This window comes from Dreissena polymorpha, chromosome 13, assembly GCF_020536995.1.
Source record: "Dreissena polymorpha isolate Duluth1 chromosome 13, UMN_Dpol_1.0, whole genome shotgun sequence".
Taxonomy (NCBI): Eukaryota; Metazoa; Mollusca; class Bivalvia; order Myida; family Dreissenidae; genus Dreissena; species Dreissena polymorpha.
This window is the reverse complement of record NC_068367.1, coordinates 19,852,504-19,872,476: the sequence shown is the minus strand read 5'-3', so window position 1 is coordinate 19,872,476 and position 19,973 is coordinate 19,852,504. Positions and strand designations below refer to the sequence as shown.

The window sequence follows — 19,973 nt, the reverse complement described above, 5'->3', positions numbered from 1 at the left end:
TCACTTTTTTGTTTATAATGTCCATTATGAATGCGACAAGCAAATACTACATAATACAGTTTTATGTTATTTGAACACTGTAATCATAGTTAAAGTGCTGTTGTAAATTTGAAAACCTTTTTGTTAAGAATCACTTGTGTTAACATAAATAAGTATAAAAAAAGTATGTAAGTAAAGTAAAATGTGCTAAAAACGAATAAGGAATTATATAGAAATTAAATTTGTGTTTTGATAGTTATTACATAGTAAAAACATAAGACATATGGTAAAACAAGGGCTGTTTGTAAAACCGCATGCCCCCCCATGGGCTGTCAGTTGTTGAGGGGCAGCCATTGTGTGAATACCTTAGACCTAAGTATCACTAACTGATATATATATATATATATATATATATATATATATATTTATATTAGGGATGGCATCGAATACCAATATCGGTATTTGAATGTTTGCAAATTCATTCAATTGAATATTCGAATATTCGCATAAAACGGCTGCATTGATTTTACCTTGTTATGTGTTAATTTCCATTGTTTTGTAAGTTATATCCGTTTGCTAAATACGAGGCTGTTTAACGTTGCTATCGAATCATTGTATCGCTGTCGGCTTATACTATGACCGATACTGTAATCGGGAACAAATAGAAGGAAAAACATCGTGTCATAGAATTTTATTTTTATTTGAATATTTTTAAAGTCAAGATAGCATGAACGTTTATATAAAGAAGCATATCAATAAAGCATGCACAGTACAACATAATTCAAGAACAAATATAAGGAAAAACATCATGGCATAAAATTTAAGTTTTATTTGAATTTTTTTAATAACGATATCAAAGTACTCCAAGAGTTTCACGAGGGAGTCCCTTTCGACGTCGTATAATTCAGATATACGCGCACGAATAGTATGTCGGCAAGGGATCGTGTAATTCGAAGCTATATATGAAAGCAACTCTTTCAACCCTTTTGAATCCACAAAACTTAATGGGAGGTAATCAACCACAATCATATTCACAATCTTACTAGTAATCACATCACTAGAACACCCACTAACACCAACGCTACCAGTAGCAGTAAACTGTTTCATTGATGGCTGTTTGAGTTTATCACTTTCAAGTGAACCACGATGCTTAGCAGTGACATGATTCCACATATTTGTAGTAAACCGCGCATATGTAAAACTAAGTTTACACACATTACACGTTGCGGTCGTCTTATCCACAGACCGTGTAAAGTATTTCCATACTTCAGAAGGGGCTGGTGGCATTTTCAGATTTGAATAATGATCCCTTGATGATTGTTTAATTTATATCATTTGTTACGTTTGAGTAATTCACATATTTTAATGTCTGGTCAAACTGTGATCACAAAAACTAAATTATTATTCGCAAGTCAATTGAAGCCCTTAATTGGCACCTAATTGACAAACAGTTTGGGCCCTTTCTTATAGTAAGTATATTGCATTGCGCGATTTGAGTAATTCACACATTTTAATGGCTGTACATACTGTGATCACAAAACTTAATTATTATTCGCCAGTCAATTGAAACCATTAATTGGCACCCCATTGATAAACAACAGTTCGGGGCCTTTCTTAGAGCGTGTATATTGCATTGCGCAATCAACACTGATACGGGCCGCGTTATCAGTTTGACACGCAGAACATCATGTCAAACATGTTAATCCAAAGTGATTTCGGGTGCTTTATAGTAAGCGGCTCGCAGGTCATTAAATATTGGTGAAATTACGTTTGGAAAAAAAATGCGAATATGCGAATATCATTTTTATAATTCGAATGCTGACCATTCAATCGAATATTCAAATAATTTTGCCATCCCTAATTTATATATATATTATCCAAAAACTATTTTACTGTTTCGAGTCACTGTGGACTTGACCTTTGACCTAGTAAACTGAAAATCAATAGGGGTCATCTGCCAGTCATGATCAATGTACCTATGAAGTTTCATGATCCTAGGCCTAAGCATTCTTGAGTTATCATCCGAAAACCATTTTACTGTTTAGAGTCACTGTGACCTTGACCTTTGACCTGAAAATCAGTAGGGGTAATCTGTGACCTTGACCTTTGACCTACAGACCTGAAAATCAATAGGGGTCATCTGCCAGTCATGATCTATGTACCTATAAAGTTTCATCATCCAAGCAAGGCCTAAGAATTCTTGAGTTATCATCCGGAAACCATTTGGTGGATGGGCCGACCGACATGTGCAAAACAATATACCCCTTCTTCTTTGAAGGGAGGCATAATAAGTATATGCATGTACATGTCTTTGTAAATTGATTGTGTCATATATTACGATATGAATAAAAAAATAGAAAAAAATATGGTAATGTGGGCCTTAAAGGGTTTAACACAAACTAGGTGAACATTCAAAAGATAAATCCCACTAGACAGCAATTTCTGTATTCCCTCGTTGCAGTGGCGTAGTGGGTATGGTGTCCACCTAGAGATTGGCAGGTCACAGGTTTGATACCCACAGTAGAAGCATCTCCCCCAAGACACCAAGTACTGGTTCAACCCAGGAAACGGACCCCCCAAAGACACCAAGTACTAGTTCAACCCAGGAAACGGACTCCCCCAAAGACACCAAGTACTGGTTCAACCCAGGAAACGGACTCCCCCAAAGACACCAAGTACTGGTTCAACCCAGGAAACGGACTTGGGAGCATTTGAATAAGCCTTTGGCTTTTGATTATCCCTTTGCATGCTGCGAAATTTGTCGTCTGCTAAAATGTCGTCTGCTGAATTTCTAAAATTAGCATTTTCTTCGATTTTTTTCAAAGAATATCATCAGAATAGCAAACAGTTTGGATCCTGATGAGACGCCACGTTTTGTGGCGTCTCATCTGGATCCAAACTGTTTGCAAAGGCCTTCAAAATTCAGTTCCCGCACTGTAAGGATTAAATTGACCTAAAAAAAAGGTTTAAACTAACTTACCTATAGCAAGCTGCTTTATCCACTGATTCTGAAAAATAAATTTTAAATGCTCAGTTTAATTAAATTAAGCAGTATACAGAGTTGTTGTCATCAATATTATATTAAAGAGGGACTAAAATGTTTTAATCAAAAGTATTACAAAGTCTTTAGCTAAAAGTCAAAATGATAAATTTTAAATAAAATCAACAATTTATTTTCTGTAAAATACACAAAAATAAATAAATCAACACACATCTAGTTTTGATACATAATTTCTACAGATGGGATACAAACACTCAAATGAACATCAACATTTAAAGTAAGATGAAAATTTAACAATTAAGTAGCTTTCAAAGGGAAAATACACAAAATCTTGGTAAATCCGTCAGAACATGTATAACAAGAGATGTGTTTGTCAGAAACACTATGCCCCCTAATGCGCCACTTTGATATTTTTTTACCTTTGACCTTGAAGGATGACCTTGACCGTTCACCACTCAAAATGTGCAGCTCCATGAGATACACATGCATGCCAAATATCAAGATGCTACGTTCAATATTGAAAAAGTTATGAAGAAGGTTAAAGTTTTGGAAAAAGTTTTGGGACACACACATGAACATATACAATGACAGACAGGCCAAAAGCAATATAAGACATATCTTTCGATCCGGGGGCATAACAATAAATATGAAACAAACTGCATTGAGAAAAGAAAGAGATTCATACCACATCAAACTTTGTCCAGGTGTTCACATCATGCGAGTCCAAAGACTGGAAAATAAACACGAACATTATTGTTACTCTGAACAATCATCATCATCATCATCATCATCATCATCATCATCATCATCATCATCATCATCATCATCATTCTCCTCCTCATAATTATAACCCAAATAATGACCATTAACTTACAAACTTGCTATTTGAAATCTGCGTATTGGACAAATTAACACTTGCCATTGAAATCTGCGTATTGGACAAACAGAACAGATACTGGCTATAACATAATTAAGGTCGCTGTGGCCTAATTGATATGGTATCCACCTGGCAACCAAGAGGTCACGGGCTCAATCCCCACTGTGGGAGTGTTTTATGGATCCACTAGTACTAGTTCTATCCGGGAAACGAACTAAACAGTATTTCAATAAGCCCTAGGCTTTTGATGCTCTTCAGCTTTAATAAATAGGTTTCAACTAACATCCCAAACCACTCTAACTTCTTCGTAGCTCCTGTGCCATCATCATAAAAACCTATATCATAAACATCATTGTATAAAAAAGCCATTGACAAGTGTATAACACACAAACATTAAACATACTGGATACTGGCTATATATATAAACATAATAATTAAATTCAATTTTAGTGCTACACATAACCAATAAAATAACTATTTTGACATGTATAACCAATGAAATTATTCTAACTACCACTTATAACCAATAACTGCCTTGTACAACCAATCAAATCATTCGTACTGCCACATATAACCAATAAAATCATTCTTACTGCCCAAATGACCAATAAAACCATTCTTACTGCCACATATAACCAATAAAATCATACTTACTGCCACATATAACCCATAAAATAATTCCACTGCCATATATATAACAAATCAAATAATTCTTACTGCCATTTTGTAACCAATAGTCATTCTTACTGCCACATATAACCGATAAATCATTCTTACTGCCCCATATAAACAACCAAAGCATTCTTACTGCCACATATAACCAATCAAATCATTCTTACTGCCACATATAACCAATAAAATCATTCTAACTGCCACATATAACCAATAAAATCATTCTTACTGCCACATATAACCAATCAAATCATTCTTACTGCCACATATAACCAATCAAATCATTCGAACTGCCACATATAACCAATCAAATCATTCTTACTGCAACATATGTGTCATAGTCTACAAAAATCAGTACAAACGAGGAAAATTCACATTTTCGTTTTTTGTCAGTTTTTAAAAGACTAATGCAAGCATAAGTCAAATCCAAAGTTTTAGGTTTCTTAGTATAATAGTTTTTGAAATATTGAGTTTTGAACACATGCACCCTTTATACGATCTTATAACTAAATAATGGTTTTCTATATCAATTGACATTGACAACAAACTCTTTTGTAAATACAGTATACATGCATTTACTGTATAGCATTCACACATAGATTCAATGCATTAGTAAAACTGGCCATGTTTTTCACATTTTATGTTCAAACAAAAACAAACATTTGAACACAGTGGTTGCTATGGTAACGAATTTACATAAGATAGATTATTTTCATTAAAATTGTCTAAATATCAGGAAAAAACTTACTGTTTAATTTTTTGTCAATTATATGATAAAACTGCTTACAGTCAATGATCTTTGTTTGAACATGATATTTATTTAATACATAGAAACAAAAAGAATCTAAGAAAATAGGTTGACTTATAGTGCAACATGTCCTTTTTTTAGAAAAGATCCACATATTTTACAGTGTATTTATTTCAATCCATTAAAGACTTAGCCCAACGTAAACATCATACATGGAATTTGAAAGTGCCATACATATATGCTGGTAAAAAAGTTAATGTACAGACATTTTGCTGATGGTAATCATGGTTACCAAGGCAACAAAAAGATTAAATATCGATTTTTACTGTTTTGAACAGGAAAAACACCTTATTTTACCAGTTAATTATTTCGCATACATATCAAACATGAAAAAGAACAACATTATTTGACAAAACAATTTAACTACAATTTGTTTATGAAACCCACAAAGTAAAACCTCCATAAATATACACAAATAAAAACAACATGTACTTCTAATTCAGAACAAACAAAGATGAACATGTATTAATTTTAAGGGATCAAAAGGTACCTTCTATAAATAAGTTAAAATAAACATAATAACATTTTCCTATAAATCGAATTAATTAGATCAACAAAGAAGTTAATGCCAAAATAATGTTTCCATAGCAACCAACAATCTTATTTTACATGTAAATGGGTTTCACAATCATGTGTATGATGAGCTACATCAACAAAAGTTATATATTACCGCCTGTCATAATAAATGAACACACATGATCAGTGGTTTATTTATATGGCTAAATGTTTTGACAAACTTTATAAAACATGTTTCAAGACATGAAAAGTTCACCAATGAACAGTTTATATGGTAAACAATAACATATAATTGGTAATCAAAACAAACAATCTTAGACTTTTTGACAAACAGGATCATACAATTTTCAATCTTAACAGGGTTCGCACAGACCTTAAAAAGTGCTTGAAAAAAAAGATTTACCTTGAAAAGTACTTAAAAAAATATGGAGTGCTTAAAAATGCTTATTTTTGACCATAGCCTTAAAACATGCTTAGAATATAATGACATTATTAATGTGCTTGAATTCGGCTCCAGACTGCTTGACGATTGAAATCTTTAATTCCTATGCCATTTGAAAGATCAATATAAATCATTTTAGTTTCTTTAAAGGGGGCATGAGGCGAATTGTGGATTAAACATAACAGGCTGTAAATGAAAATTGACGAATCCAGTTTTAACCAGTCTCGCCAGTTACGGAACCACCCTATTGTTCATCGTAGATGTTTGTTATCGCCCGGCAGCGAATCATATTTTGCGCTGTATGTACAAATATAGCCGGAAATATCCTGATCAATTATATTGGTTTGTGGGAAATCTGCGTAAAAAACAAAATAAATTGATCAGAAAACAAAACGCAACACTTTTTATACGAAACAATAGCAATGCACATTGTTGTTGTTTTTCTTCAATGAGCGATATGATTCACTTTAGTTTTTATTTTTCTTTATAGCATTGTATTACATTTATCTCGGAACAAATACTTCAATCTTAACAAGAGCACCGCCTTGCGGGTGCAGACCGCTCATCTATTTTCTTTTTAAAGGTGAAGGGATCGACTCTCAATTTCAATCACAAAGGAGGGAGGGGTGGAGTGAAGAGGGGTGTATAGTGTGGGGGCGTGGACATTTATTACATTATCTTCCAACAATGCGGAAAAAAAAAATGCAAAAAAAAAAAATATTTTTTTTTTTTTGTGGGGGGGGGGGGGGCGATTCTTTGGTGCGATGGTTGGACGGTATTTCAAACATAAAATAATAAAAATAAATATTTGTGTTTATTAGCCGTTTCAAAAAAAAACAATTTGGGGGGGGGGGTGGGGTGGGTGGGGGGTATAGTATAGTGTGAGGGTGTGGTGGTCAGTTGTGAGATGATCTTAAAAAAAAAAAAAAATTATGTGGGGGGGTGATTCAGCAGGGGGGGGGGGGGGGGGTAAGGAGGGAGGGCACGGGGGATGGTTTGGGTGAAGTTTATTGGGTGAAGTCTATTGTGGTATGTCAGGTAAGAGTAGTTTTGTCAAAGTTTCAATAAAATCTAATCATACATTAAGAAGTTATGGCATTTTTAGCGAAATTTAATAATTTGACCTCGAGAGTCATTCAAAGGTCAAGGTAAAATTCAACTTGCCAGGTACATGTACAGTAACCTCATGATAGCATGAAAGTATTTGAAGTTTGAAAGCAATAGCCTTGATACTTTAGAAGTAAAGTGGATCGATACACAAAATTTAACCATATATTCAAAGTTACTAAGTCAAAAAAGGGCCATAATTCCGTAAAAATGACAACCAGAGTTATGCAACTTGTCCTTTTACTGTACCCTTATGATAGTTTGCGAGTGTTCCAAGTATGAAAGCAATATCTATGATAGTTTAGGGGTAAAGTGGACCAAAACACAAAACTTAACAAAATTTTCAATTTTCTAAGTATAAAGGGCCCATAATTCCGTCCAAATGCCAGTCAGAGTTACATAACTTTGCCTGCACAGTCCCCTTATGATAATTAATAAGTGTTGCAAGTATGAAAGCAATAGCTTTGATACTGTAGGAATAAAGTGGACCTAAACACAAAACTTAACCAAATTTTCAATTTTCTAAGAATAAAAAGGGCACATAATTCTGTCAAAATGCCAGTCAGAGTTACATTACTTTGCCTGCACAGTCCCCTTATGATAGTTAGTAAGTGTTGCAAGTATGAAAGCAATAGCTTTGATACTTAAGGAATAAAATGGACCTAAACACAAAACTTAACCAAAATTTTCAATTTTAAAGTATAAAAAGGGCACATAATTCTGTCAAAATGCACGCCAGAGTTATCTAACTTTGCCTGCCCAGTCCCCTCATGATAGTAAGTAAATGTACCAAGTTTGAATGCAATAGCATTAATACTTTCTGAGAAAAGTGGACCTAAACGCAAAACTTAACCGGACGCCGACGCAGATTCCATGGTGATGACAATAGCTCATAATTTTTTTTCAAAAAATAGATGAGCTAAAAATGAATGCATAACCCCTTCCTCTGCATGTTCTCTTCAAAAGACGAAATCTTAAGAAAAATACAGCATAGTTATACCATTGCACATCGATGTACTGCAACTTTATGAGAATGTTTGCTATTGTTAAACAATGTTTGCTTCATGGGGATTCATGATGAAATTTATCTTTCAGGTGTTTTTTAAATACGAGTCCAAGAGATATTATCAACTAAGCTATCTTGTTCAAGTCACCATGTTGTGTTTGCTTATTAATTTTATATCTGTGTTCAATAACTCTTTGTGTCAAGCTTGGGCATGAAACAACAATTCAGCAAATAATTTGATTGACACGCAGTCGCTTTAGTAATCTTACGCTGATACTGGCTATCTTTTTCTGCAGGCAAAATTATCTTGAGACCAGTTATGACGCAGATCAAACATGGTCTATTGTCCAAAGATCATTATGTCGTTATCGTGGGAAAAGATCATGTTTTTCTTTCCATGATGCACATTTTACGAGATAACGATGATAAGTGTCACATGGGAAGGTGACAACTCAACCTGTTTGACTGTTGATTGTGTGAAGCCTGAGTTTTTAAATGTGATAAAGCCTCGTTTGAAGGACTCATATTAGCCTGGGTGTATTTAAGTTACCTGATTCCTGTGTTCGTGATTACCCTTTTTTATGTGCTCTAATATGAACATTCTTTGTCAATATGATGACCTACCTAATTACAGTATATTTTACATGGTCAGTTATAAAACATAGTTAAAAGTAATTGATTTTTGCTAATCAAAATAACCAATTGGTATACTTGAATTTCATGTAATTTTGCTATTAATTTTTCACACATTTTCACCAGTCAGTAAACATATTGTTATGCTAATATCTAGTCATTTTAACCACTAGTTCATTAAATCATTGTCTTTAATTTCAAAATATCATGATAAAGAAACCATATAATCACAGTTTAGGTATCATGTGTGCTCATGTAGTGCCTTAGTCATTTGTTGATTGGGGCTTTGAGATTCATTTGAATTTATGATAAATCATTGACATCATGAAAACGGGATAAAATGTGTGTGTCGTTAGGAAAAGGTTTTAAAAGCTTACAAGTTTTATTGCACTTGTTTTTGTTCAATAAACAAAGTTTAAAATGGATGGATGGGTGGAGGGGGGATGGTTTAGGATGGTTTGATGGTTGGATGGATGGATAGATTTGGGTGGGTTTCGGATGAATGGGTGATTGGAAAGAGGGAGGGACAAACGACTTGACTTACAGACAGGCTGACATCTACTTGATAAGCTTTTATAATGGTTCACTTAAAAATTTGTCTAAAGTCATACAAAAAACAACAATTTAACTAGATATGAACCACGAACAGTATTTAAAATTATTAATACTCTGTTAAATTATTGGCTTTATGATTTTTACTATTATATAAAAAAATAATTTTTTGTATAAACACAGCCACTTGTTTTTAGCTCATGAAAGCACCATATGCACATGCTGAGCATCTAATTTGCCTTTTGTCCGTCGCTCGTTGTGCGTCATCTATCGTCAATTTATCCTGTTAACACTCTAGAGGCCACATTTATTTCCAATATTCATTAAACTTGGTCAGACGATTTGTCTCAATGATGTCTCAGCCGAATTCAACGATGGGTCATGTGAGGTCAAAAAATAGGTCAATGGGTCAAATTAAAGAAAAAGCTTGTTTACACTCTAGAAGCCAATTTTTTTCCAATGTTAATGAAATTTTGTATAAACATTTGTTCTTATAGTATCTCTATTGAGTTTGAAAATGGTTCTGGCCCAAAAACATGGAAACCAAGGGGCGGGCAGTTTGCCTTTTACAGCTATAGTGAAACATTGTTAGCACTCTAGAAGTCACATTTTTGATCCCATCATGATGAAATTTACTCAGAACTTGTATTATTATCATATGTCGGCTGAGTTCGAAACTGGTTCTGTCAGTGGAAAAACATGGCTACTAGTGGGTGTGGCAGTTTTTCTGATAAGGCTTTAGTGAAAACTTGTTTAATCTCTAGGAGTCACATTTTAGTTTAATCTACATGACGCTTTCAACGGCAACTTTTATGAATAAATCTGTGTGTCATTGTACGGGAACTTTGTGACCTTTCTCATAACAGATTATACCAATGGGAAAAGTGCCTTTATCAAATCTGAAGGGGTTGGGTTTCTCTTATAGGTCACATAACCCCAAACCGGAAATCCTGTTTGCAGGGTTACATGCAGTCAACTTGATACTAAGCACACATTGTTCAGTGCATGCTGCCTAGGATTTGTAAAATACATTGCAAATGGTGTGTTTCGGTGTAAAATTGAAGGTATACATGTAAGCAATAAGAAAAAAAGTCATGTTTGTGCTCTACTTTTTCTGTTGATGGTTCCTGGATTTGAAAGTAGGTCATACTATTTGAGCCCAAAATGGCCGCCTCCACAGGTGTCAAAACCGGTGTGCCGAAAAGGTAAATATTTTGAGTTACGACGTATAGAATTTAATGACATGCATTTGTTCAAAATATTATACATTTATCTTTCCAATGATGTATTATGATAAAGTGACTTATCGCTTGATCATGGTAAAAGATGATATAGAACTTTAACTATTTTATATGTAATATAGAAGGAAATTAATTGCATATGCGTAACCTTTTAGAAGAGGTCGCTCAACGAAGCAAAGGTTACTTCCAATCAATTAAAAAATTATAAGTGTACATTGCTGATCAGTGCTCGGGGGCATTTCATTCTTCGAAAACATGCATATATCTCAAGTTTCAATATTTTTTCATAATATAATTATAATTGTATTTCCATTTTTATAACGCTACACTTCAATCACGCGTAGCTCAAAATAACGTCGACCGTTTTCTGCTGACGACATCACATATAACCAATCAAACCATTCTTACTGCCACAATTAACCGATAAAATCATTATTACGGCCACATATAACCAATAAAATCATTCTTACTGCCACACATAACATAAAATCATTCTTACTGCCACATATAACCAATCAAATCATTTTTACTGCCGCATATAACCAATCAAATCATTCTTACTGCCAAATATAACCAATCAAATCATTCTTACTGCTGCATATAACCAATCAAATCATTCTTACTGCTGCATACAACCAATCAAAACATTCTTACTGCCGCATATAACCAATCAAATTATTCTTACTGCCGCATACAACCAATCAAATTATTCTTACTGCCACATTTAACTGATGCTGCAGGTCGCGCTCTCGAGCCATGAGCTGTATCTCTCGTTCTCGGAGCTGGCGTTCCTTGCTTGTCAGCTGGTTCTCTGCTCGTTTCAGGCGGTCAAGTGTGGTCTCGATCTCATGTCTTTTGAAATAACGGAGGCAAATAGTCAATATAAGGGTTTGACTGCTAAAATTTAGTAACAAGCTCTCTATATAAAAAGGCCATCGTGGCATAATCGTGTCCGCCTGGTGACTGGAAGGTCATGGGTTCTATCCCCACTATGGGGGTGTTCTCTAGATCTCCCCCATGGAAAACAATAACCGGTTCAACCAAGGAAATGGACGGGAGAGCATTTAAATAAGCCCTAGGAACATGAATGTTTGTAATATACTACGATGAAAATAAAATGTGTACAAAAAAATAATAAATGATCAATTTAGTAACACTGCCATCAACCTCAAGTTGTTCCAAATAAACTGAAGAAATTGTTGATGCAGTGGTTTGATGGTTATATTTGGCCCTTGGTTTCAACATTACATCACTCAAAATAATGTAGATTCATTTCTTTTTCGTGATATGAAATTTTGTGGAATCATAAAATCTTGCATTTTTTGTGTGTCTTAAATTTGTGATTTTTTTCCTCATAATACTATATTACTTCTGACTTGAACGTTTGTTTGACATTTGATTTAATGGCCGAGAGTTCCCACGAATCCACGAAAAAAAAGTATCAGACAAATTAATTGGTTTCACAGTGAATAGGAGAATGGCTACATACATGACTTTGACAGCGGCAGAAACCATTGCTTGCAAAGGATTAGTAAGGCATTTTTCACATAAGGCAACTACTTACTGCCATATAATCTTGTGATCCAAAAAGGAATTTGTAACATCATGCATAGCATCTGAAAAAAAACATAATAACGGGTGTCATAAAAGCTCATATAGCAATTGAATCAGAAATGTGCCTTAAAACTCTTAAGAAATTGGTTTTAAACAATGTGTTGAAATGAATAAACATGTGTCTGAAACTTGTGTCAACAATGTTATTTAAGTAAGTTAATACAAAACAAGCGATGTGTTTGTGAAACACTATGTCCCCATATATATGACCTTTGACCTTGAAGGTTGACCTTCACCTGAAACCAACGGACAGGGCAAAAACAATATGTCCCCCACTATAGTGGTGGGGGACATAAAAATAGTTAGGAAATCTAAAACTGAAGAATTTTTGTTTGTTGATTTCCCAATCTGTGAAACAGTAGCTTTTAGAGCATACCGTCTTCGAGGATTATATCCAGTTTGTTGAGTATCTGGCGGAACGAAGGTCTGGATTTCGGCTCCAATTCCCAGCACTGAGTCATGATCTTGGCAAAACACGGTGGACAACTGCTTGGTATAGTTAACCTCTGGAAAATGAACAAGCAAATTCGTTGAATTGATATCCCCCGCCCATATGCTTCTTGACACAAAAGGGTTATATAAGACACTGAAAAAAGCATTTTTTCAAGATACAAAGGGCCATAACTCTGTAATTAACAGATGGTGTACAATGTGCATCATCGTCTTATGCATATATATACTCATACCAAGTTTCAATGAAATCTGCCGAAGCACTTCCAAGATATGGCTTGGGACACAAAAGTGCCTATAGTAAAAAGCATTTTTCAAGATACAAAGGGCCATAACTCTGTTTTTAACAGGTGGTATACAATGCCATTTGGTGTGCATTATCGTCTTATGCATATATATACTCATACCAAGTTTCAATGAAATCCGCCAAAGCACTTCCAAGATATGGCTCCGGACACAAAAGTGCCTATAGTAAAAAGCATTTTTTCAAGATGCAAAGGGCCATAACTCTGTTTTTAACAGATGGTGTACAATGCCATTTGGCGTGCATCATCCTCTTATGCATATATATACTCATACCAAGTTTCAAAGAAATCCGCCAAAGCACTTCCAAGATATGGCTCCGGAAACAAAAGTGCCTATAGTAAAAAGCATTTTTTCAAGATACAAAGGGCCATAACTCTGTTTTTAACAGATGGTGTACAATGCCATTTGATGTGCATCATCCTCTTATGCATATATATACTCATACGAAGTTTCAATGAAATCCACCAAAGCACTTCTAAGATATGGCTCCAGACACAAAAGTGCCGGACGGACAGACGGACGGACTGCCGGACGGACGGACGGACAACGCCAAAACAATATCCCTCCCCCTCTGGCGGGGGATAACAAGAGCTGTGTTTGTGAAACACAATGCTCCCTACTGCGCCGCTTTGAAGCCATATATTTGAATTTTGACCTTGAAAGATGACCTTGACCTTTCACCACTCAAAATGTGCAGCTCCACGAGATACACATGCATGCCAAATATCAAGTTGCTATTATCAATATTGCAAAAGTTATGGCCAATGTTAAAGTTTTCTGACGGATGCACAGACCGACAGACGAACTGACGGACAGTTCAACTGCTATATGCCACCCTACCGGGTGCATAAAAAGTAATTCAAGCTGAAAGTGTCATACCTGCACAGGCTAAGCTGGGATGACACTTTAAGCACATGCATTAAGCCCAGTATTCTCAGAACACAGATAAATTTATCATGTGCTCAGACCTTTTACCAAAGCAGTAAAAACATATGCCTGTGTATACCTCCTCTCGCTCAACTACCAGCCATGCCACCTGGAAACCTTCGATGCCGTTAAATGGAACCTCGTGTGTCAGAAGTTCCCATAACACCTGGAAAGGGAAAACACAAATAATAATGAACAAACATGGAATAAAAAAGAGTCTTGTGTTAATAAACATAGAAGTTTGCATGAAGTACGTTGACAAGTGTTGGAGTGATTTGTGAGACAGACAGACCGAAAGACGTCCAAGACACTATTCTACTTTGCTAAGATGGGTTTGGGACATACTGGGATATATAAATGGCATGTTAGCTCAACTTTAAAGACTAAATTATTCCACACTAGAATACTTTACTATAAAATTACTCGCAACCATGTATAACGCGCACACAAATTTTTAATTCCAAAGTCGAGAGCAAAAGTTTTTTTTACAAACAAAACTGGAAGATCGGACTTCAAATCGGCCACCATTCACTTAGCCCAATCTGTTGATGACCTTTACATTAAAATTTTGAGATTTAAAAAAGCAAGTAACACACAGTAAAGTATGGTAACTAAATAATTATACATACCACTCCATACGACCAAGTATCACATGTTTCAGACACAGGCTGGCTCTGTATCACCTTAAACATTTACATTTTCATTATTTTAAAGTGCCTCTACTTTGATAATCACCAGTTGCTCCTTACATTTTTTTTTTATATGTTGGTTCCTCTGTTTCATCTAAAGCATTGCTATTTTCATTACGTTTAAAGTATTTTTACATTAATAACAACAACTTGCATGTTTCAAGACTATAATTAATGTAAAAATATTTATGGACACATTTAAGTATGGGAAGAAGTCATCACATTAGTAAGCTTGTTTTTTATTTTTTATTTTAATTGGATTTCTCAACAAAATTCTTCATAATTTCAGTCACATCATTTGCTATATTTACTTACTCAAAGGTAATCTGGTTAACTTGTACTTACCGCATGCCAGTAACAGACAACTTCCCTACTTATAATACTTACTGCATGCCAGTAACAGACAACTGCCCTACTTATAATACTTACCGCATGCCAGTAACAGACAACTGCCCTACTTATAATACTTACCGCATGCCAGTAACAGACAACTTCCCTACTTATAATACTTACTGCATGCCAGTAACAGACAACTGCCCTACTTATAATACTTACCGCATGCCAGTAACAGACAACTGCCCTACTTATAATACTTACCGCATGCCAGTAACAGACAACTTCCCTACTTATAATACTTACTGCATGCCAGTAACAGACAACTGCCCTACTTATAATACTTACCGCATGCCAGTTACAGACAACTGCCCTACTAATAATACTTACCGCATGCCAGTAACAGACAACTGCCCTACTTATAATACTTACCGCATGCCAGTAACAGACAACTTCCCTACTTATAATACTTACTGCATGCCAGTAACAGACAACTGCCCTACTTATAATACTTACCGCATGCCAGTAACAGACAACTGCCCTACTAATAATACTTACCGCATGCCAGTAACAGACAACTGCCCTACTTATAATACTTACCGCATGCCAGTAACAGACAACTGCCCTACTTATAATACTTACCGCATGCCAGTAACAGACAACTGCCCTACTAATAATACTTACCGCATGCCAGTAACAGACAACTGCCCTACTTATAATACTTACCGCATGCCAGTAACAGACAACTGCCCTACTAATAATACTTACCGCATGCCAGTAACAGACAACTGCCCTACTTATAATACTTACCGCATGCCAGTAACAGACAACTGCCCTACTTATAACCCTTTTCCGATCAGAAACAAAGTGAAAATGGCTATGTGCAAACAGCATAAAACCAGAACAGACTGCACATAACTCGCAGTCTGTTCAGGTTTAATGCTGTTTGCTGCTTATTAGTAACTAAGGGTTGAAATTGAAGCCTTTACAAATCTAGTATCAAAGGTTTTATTTCACAACCAATCCTCACACAAGTTATGTGGCCCAGCCGGAAATCAAAGTCGCATTTTCGCTTTCCAGCGCTTTTACAACAGAATTGCCGGCTATGCATACATGTTACAGATGTTTTCAAGTACTACACAGTTTTTTAATTAATAACAGGAGGGCAATTGGATCTATGGAGCTCACCTGAGACTCTGAGAAAATAAAAGGTGAGAAGGTGAAGTTTAGAATAGTAAAAGTGCAAATAGGAAGATATATACATGTACTTAGTTTCTTGGCACTTTTATACTTGAACTTGGCTGAAAATGTTTCCACCAAGTTTCAGGAAGATTTGACAAAATATGCAACTTTTAGAGAGTTAACAGGCTTTTTATATTTGACCTTCTGACCTAGTTGTTTACCTCATGCCACACCCACTTTTAAACAAGGCCAAGTTATCATTTGGACAAATGTTCTGATCAAGTTTCATGAAGATTTGACAATAAATAAGGTCTGTAGAGTGTGCACAAAGTAAATATTGAAGAGACATGACGAAAGAAGGACAAAAAGTGATCACAAAAGCTCACCATGAGCATGCTGTGCTCATATAAGCTAAAAATCATACTCCTTTTTAGTAGAATCTAACCTCTGGGGCCATCCAGGGAAAGGTTCCAGCCAGGGACATCTTTGTTGTACTGCCCATAAACTTGGAGGCACCAAAGTCACAGATCTGAACGATAAACAAGATAGTGCAAGGTAATACAGACATACATCTTCAATGATCTTAACTGATTTGACTATTTATAGACACCAGAGGTTTAAAATTTCACTTGCCAGAGCGAATTAGCAACAAAAATGCTCATTTGAATTTTTTGAATTTCTTTCATGATCATTTATGAATTTCAATTAATTTAAAACTAGAGCTTTGTCACATACCTGATAGTTACCCCCACATGCCGCATTGACACATAATATTTTGCACGTCGTCTTCACAAAAAACAGCAGACACCATGCTCAATTTTTAAAACGCACTAAGTAACCATTTGACCTAGTTTTTGACCCAGAAAGGCCCATGTTCTAACTTGGCCTTAAGATCATCTCCATACAACTTCTGACTGAGTTTGGTGAAGATCGGATGTAAACTACTTGAATTAGAGAGCGGACACCATGCTGAATTTTAAAAAACGCAATAAGTGACCCGGTGACCTAGTTTTAGGCCCGGAATGGCCCATGTTCAAACTTGTCCTAGAGATCATTTAAATAAAACTTGTGACCAAGTTTGGTGAGAATTGGATGAATACTACTTGAATTAGAGAGCGGACAACATGGTGAGGTTTAAAACGCACTAAGATAATCCATGACCTGGTTTTTGGCCCGGCATGACCCATATTCAAACTTGACCTAGACATCATCTAGATACAACTTCTGACCAAGTTTGGTGAAGATCAGATGAAAACTACTTGAATTAGAGAGCGGACAATATGCTGAATGTTTAAAACGCACTAAGTTACCCCATGACCTAGTTTTTGACCCGGCAAGGCCCATGTTCGAACTTGGCCTAGACATCATGTAGATACAACTTCTGACCAAGTTTGGTGAAGATTGGATGAAAACTACTTGAATTAGAGAGCGGACAACATGGTGAGGTTTAAAACACACTAAGTGACCCCATGACCTAGTTTTTGACCTGGCATGGCCCATGTTCAAACTTGACCTACACATCATCTAGTTACAACTTCTGACCAAGTGTGGTGAAGATCGGTTTTAAACTACTTGAAATAGAGAGTGGACACTATGCTCAATGTGTAAAACGTACTAAGTGACCCTGTGACCTAATTCTTGATATGGCATGGCCCATGTTCGAACTTGGCCTTCAGATCATCTAGATAAATCTTCTGACTAAGTTTGGTGAAGATTGGATAAAAACTACTTGAATAAGAGAGAGGACACCATGCTGAATGTTAAAAAACGCACTAAGTGACCCCGTGACCTAGTTTTTGACCCGGCAAGGCCCATGTTCAAACTTGGCCTTAAGATCATCTAGATACAACTTCTGACCAAGTTTAGTGAAGATTGGATGAAAACTACTTAAATTAGAGAGCGGGCAACATGCTGAATGTTTAAAACGTACTAAGTGACCCCGTGCCCTAGTTTTTGACCCGGCAAGGCCCATGTTCGAACTTGGCCTAGACATCTTGTAGATACAACTTCTGACCAAGTTTGGTGAAGATCAGATGAAAACTACTTGAATTAGAGAGCGGACAACATGCTGAATGTTTAAAACGCACTAAGTGACCCCGTGACCTAGTTTTAGACCCGGCAAGGCCCATGTTCGAACTAGGCCAAGACATCATGTAGATACAAATTCTGACCAAGTTTGGTGAAGATCAGATAAAAACTACTTTAATTAGAGAGCAGAAACTTAACACGGACCGACAGACAGACCGACAAGTTCACTCCTATATAACCCCCTAAACTTCGTTTGTGGGGGTATAATTATAATTATTTATCTAGCAACAACTCATTTTAGTTCTAATACGTAGCTATAACTTACATCTTAATGTTGTGATTCATACACGGACAGAAAGTAAATGTAAACTGATTGATAAATAATGATAAACAAAGTTTTGAATGTGTTGCTTAATATACAAGGGTCCCCTAACACTGAAAACCCCTATCAAGTATATATTATTCATTATAACCATATCATAATCACGTTGAAATAATAAAAAGATCAACAGCAACAAATGGACAACAAAAAGACCTATTTTCATGGTCACCTGCTTTAATGTAACAGACGTCCTTGAAAAACAATTCAGTTTTCCACAGCACATACCCCAAATGACTTCCTGGTCTTGTTAACCCATTTATGCCCAGTGGACTCTCCCATCCTCGTAAATTGGATCAATTTATTTCCAAAATTAGGGATGTCTAGTATATTTATTTCTATATTTAGAATATTACTTACTGAAATTCCTTTAAGCAAACAGCGGAGACCCAGATAAGACACCGCATCATGCTGCGTCTCATCTAGGTCTACGCTGTTTGCAATGTCCTTTTTTCAGGACGCTAGGCATGAATGGGTTAAACAAATGTCTCACTTATATTCTTACCTTACAAACATTCTCAGCAGAAATCACAACTGAAACCAATAAGAAAAGAACATAAGGTGTACATGCTAAATCAACATGGTTCAGCTCAATTGTAACAAGCTAATCTTTAACCCTTTGCATGCTGGCAAATTTCTCTTCTGCTAAAATGTCTTCTGCTGAATTTCTAAAATTAGCATTTTCTTCGATTTTTTTCGAAGAATACTATCAGAATAGCAAACAGTTTGGATCCTGATGAGACGCCACGTTCTGTGGTGTCTCATCTGGATCAAAACTGTTTGCAAAGGCCTTCAAAATTCGGTAGCACGGAAAGAGTCACATTAATTGTGATTAAAATTTATATATATATATTGTTTGCTCATGAGCAAATGTATACATGTATTACCAAATCATAAGTGACACTTAATCTATCTAAAATATTATCTAGCAAATATTGGACTTTTTATCATTTTTTCCATATTCATTTACAAAAAACTGAAAAAAACAATAAATCTGAATGACATGTCCAATAAATTAAAACTAATTCAGTTCATTAAGAAACCTTGCATCTTAGGCTATTCAATCTATAAACTATCTATAGACATTAAACTCAAATGTAAACATACTAATGTACTCACCATTTTTTGACTTCAGGTCTCTATGAATAACTTTGATGGGTGCTTCTCTATGCAAATAGTTCATACCTGGCGATAAAGAACAAGTGCAAAAGTTCACAATTTCAGAGATATT

General features: G+C 35.5%; 1 protein-coding gene across 1 annotated transcript in view; it reads right to left on the bottom strand.

Annotated features, from left to right (window-relative positions):
• LOC127855184 (mitogen-activated protein kinase kinase kinase 20-like) overlaps nucleotides 1-19,973 on the bottom strand; it is a 116,462-nt gene that overhangs the window by 70,315 nt on the left and 26,174 nt on the right. Inside the window, exons 5-14 of the mRNA XM_052390595.1 lie at nucleotides 19,862-19,927; nucleotides 19,248-19,276; nucleotides 16,781-16,864; nucleotides 14,761-14,814; nucleotides 14,211-14,297; nucleotides 12,825-12,954; nucleotides 12,399-12,450; nucleotides 11,551-11,686; nucleotides 3,666-3,710; nucleotides 2,960-2,987 (exon numbers count right to left, since the gene is read on the bottom strand). Of these exons, the coding sequence (XP_052246555.1) occupies nucleotides 2,960-2,987; nucleotides 3,666-3,710; nucleotides 11,551-11,686; nucleotides 12,399-12,450; nucleotides 12,825-12,954; nucleotides 14,211-14,297; nucleotides 14,761-14,814; nucleotides 16,781-16,864; nucleotides 19,248-19,276; nucleotides 19,862-19,927 (711 nt within the window). The remainder of the gene's footprint in view (nucleotides 1-2,959; nucleotides 2,988-3,665; nucleotides 3,711-11,550; nucleotides 11,687-12,398; nucleotides 12,451-12,824; nucleotides 12,955-14,210; nucleotides 14,298-14,760; nucleotides 14,815-16,780; nucleotides 16,865-19,247; nucleotides 19,277-19,861; nucleotides 19,928-19,973) is intronic.